The sequence below is a fragment of the Sturnira hondurensis genome, unplaced genomic scaffold, assembly GCF_014824575.4.
Source record: "Sturnira hondurensis isolate 20B ecotype Veracruz unplaced genomic scaffold, ASM1482457v3 Scaffold0022750, whole genome shotgun sequence".
In the NCBI taxonomy this organism is placed as follows: domain Eukaryota; kingdom Metazoa; phylum Chordata; class Mammalia; order Chiroptera; family Phyllostomidae; genus Sturnira; species Sturnira hondurensis.
In genome coordinates this window covers 1-2,406 of record NW_028095381.1, presented here as the reverse complement: position 1 = coordinate 2,406, position 2,406 = coordinate 1, and the positions used below count along the sequence as shown (strand labels likewise).

The 2,406-nt window shown below is 60.3% G+C and overlaps 1 protein-coding gene across 1 annotated transcript; it reads left to right on the top strand.

The window, feature by feature from the left end:
• Positions 1-5: 5 nt before the first annotated feature.
• On the top strand, positions 6-2,342 carry LOC118979981 (proline dehydrogenase 1, mitochondrial-like; the record flags this gene model as incomplete). Its single annotated transcript, XM_037036267.1, has 4 exons — positions 6-113; positions 204-350; positions 1,089-1,264; positions 2,219-2,342. Coding segments are annotated over 4 exons (534 nt in total), but the record flags the coding sequence as incomplete, so codon positions are not given.
• Between the last annotated feature and the right edge of the window lie 64 nt (positions 2,343-2,406).

Sequence of the window (2,406 nt, the reverse complement as noted above, 5' to 3'; positions counted from 1 at the left end):
GACCGTGTACCGCCGCCCAGACAGGACAGCTGGAGTCTCTGCTCTCGGGGTTTACCGAGGAGGAGGAGCAGCAGATGACGAGGATGCTGCAGAGAATGGATGTCCTGGTCAAGGTCGAGGGCCTGGGATGTGCCCGGGGGCTGGGGGGCACCTGCCTCTCCTGAGCCCTTGACAAACCCTCTCTCCCACCCCTGACCTCTAAGAAAGCCTCGGAGGTGGGGGTGCGGCTGATGGTAGATGCTGAGCAGACCTACTTCCAGCCGGCCATCAGCCGCCTGACGCTGGAAATGCAGCGCAAGTTCAACGTGGAGAAGCCTCTCGTTTTCAACACGTACCAGTGCTACCTCAGGGTGAGGCCCGCCACCTCCCCACTAGGGGGGCCACTGGGGGAAAGGCGGGCCCCTCCCATGGGCCCCTGGTCCCAGACAAGGGTGTCGAAAGGGCAGGAAGACGAGGAGGGAGCTTGTTTAAGGCCCACATGATGTGCTTTCACCCCCAGACATCAAAGCCTTCAGGAATGACCCTTTTCTCCCATCTCTCGGGTGGGTCCCTCTGAAAACCTGATGGAGGCTCTGGCCCTTCTTGGGAAGATGATGGGGCTCGAATTGTGCAGCATCTGCAGTGACTCCTCAGGGCAGAGGCCCCTTGCCCAAACCAAGAATGGGCCACCTCTGGGGGTGAGTGAGGTGTCCGGAGGCAGTGGGGTAGGTAGATGTTGAGGCTGTGGGGGTAGGGGGCTCTCCAGGCAGATGCCCACCCCCAAGTCCGCCTGAGGAGACTGCCATGTACCATGGCTGCTGGCACCTGGCCTATCCTTTTGAAGGACTGTCTCCAGGCCAAACAGAAGCTGCAGGTGGCCCTTCTGTCAACATTCCTTGAGGACAGGGGTCCAAGGGCCCCCCTCACCCACACCTGTCTCCCAGATCCTGAGCACCCATAGGGTACCAGGCACCTCAGCCAGCTGCTGCCACTGCCCTGGTACCCCTGGCAGACTATGCCCCTGAGGCTCTTGGGCCCAGGAAGGCCCTAGGGGGTGCTGGCTGGAGAGGAGCTGACCTAGGTACTGACTTTTGACCATGACTCTGCAGGACGCCTATGACAGTGTCACCCTGGATGTGGAACTAGCTCGCCGGGAGGGCTGGTGTTTTGCAGCCAAGCTGGTGCGGGGAGCATACATGGCCCAGGAGCGGGCCCGAGCCGCAGAGATTGGCTATGAGGACCCCATCAACCCCACCTACGAGGCCACCAACACCATGTACCACAGGTGCGCCGGGCCTCCTTGGCTCCCAGGGCCTCAGGCACCTAGGGAGGGGAGTAAGGAAGCATTGATGGAGATGTCCCTCCTTGGTGCTGGAGCTGAGCCCATGGACCCCCATACAAAGGGGGAGCAGCCCTGGAGGTCAGAAGCTTCTGGTAGGAGCAAGGCTTTCCCCCTGAGGCCTGAACTGATTATTTTTCTCTGCTTTTGCTTTACTTTTTCAAACACATTAAGGTGGCTCTTCAACATAGAAAAGTTGACTGGACCAAACTAAGCTGGCCTGAGTCCCAGCAGCTCCTGCTGGTGCCCGAGTGGCCCTGCCCACACTGCACTCACTTGGCTTCCGGGACCGCCCATTGTGGTGTCTGATGCAGTGTGGACTGGCCGACCTCGTGCCATTTCTCTGGGAGGCTGTGTGGACAGCTGTAAATTCAGAGACCGCAGTGCCTCCCCTCACCGCCTGGCATTTGCTGGTGCGGCCCACGTGGTGGCTGGTGCAGCGTGCTCACTCCTGTCCTTGCTTTTCTGAAAAAGCTGGGCCTGGGTCCCCCAGGTCAGAGGCAGACCATCACAGCTGTTGCTGGAAACGGAGCTGCCGGATCAGGTAGCAAGCACCTGGCCAAATCGTTTTCACTGCCAGACAGAGGCGCTGTTCAGCGTTGCCCTGGCACAGGGAGCCCACCCTCCCTAAATTTCCTGGAAGACCCTTTTCTGAAACTGAACCTGCATCTGTCATGGGTACACAGGGCACCGTGCCTCAGCTCCGTCCCTCTGAATGTGTAGCGCTGAGCTGCTCGCCTTTTCTCTTACAAGGCACTGGGGAGGGACAGGTGCTCCTTGCCTCGGTCCTGTCACCATGAGCACCTTTAGAACGGGAGGGCTTGCTGGACGACCCTGGGCCTTTGCCGCTGTGGCGGACACTCCGGGCCCAGGCTCATGTGCTACCCGCCCCACCCCCAGGTGCCTCAATTATGTCCTGGAGGAGCTGAAGCACAACGCCAAAGCCAAAGTGATGGTGGCCTCCCACAATGAGGACACGGTGCGCTTCACGTTGAGGAGGTAGGCGTCCCCTCCCCTGCTCCTATAGCGGTCCAGATGCTCCCTGGTCAGGGCAGGGCTGGGGCGAGCAGCATGTACAGAGTGACCTG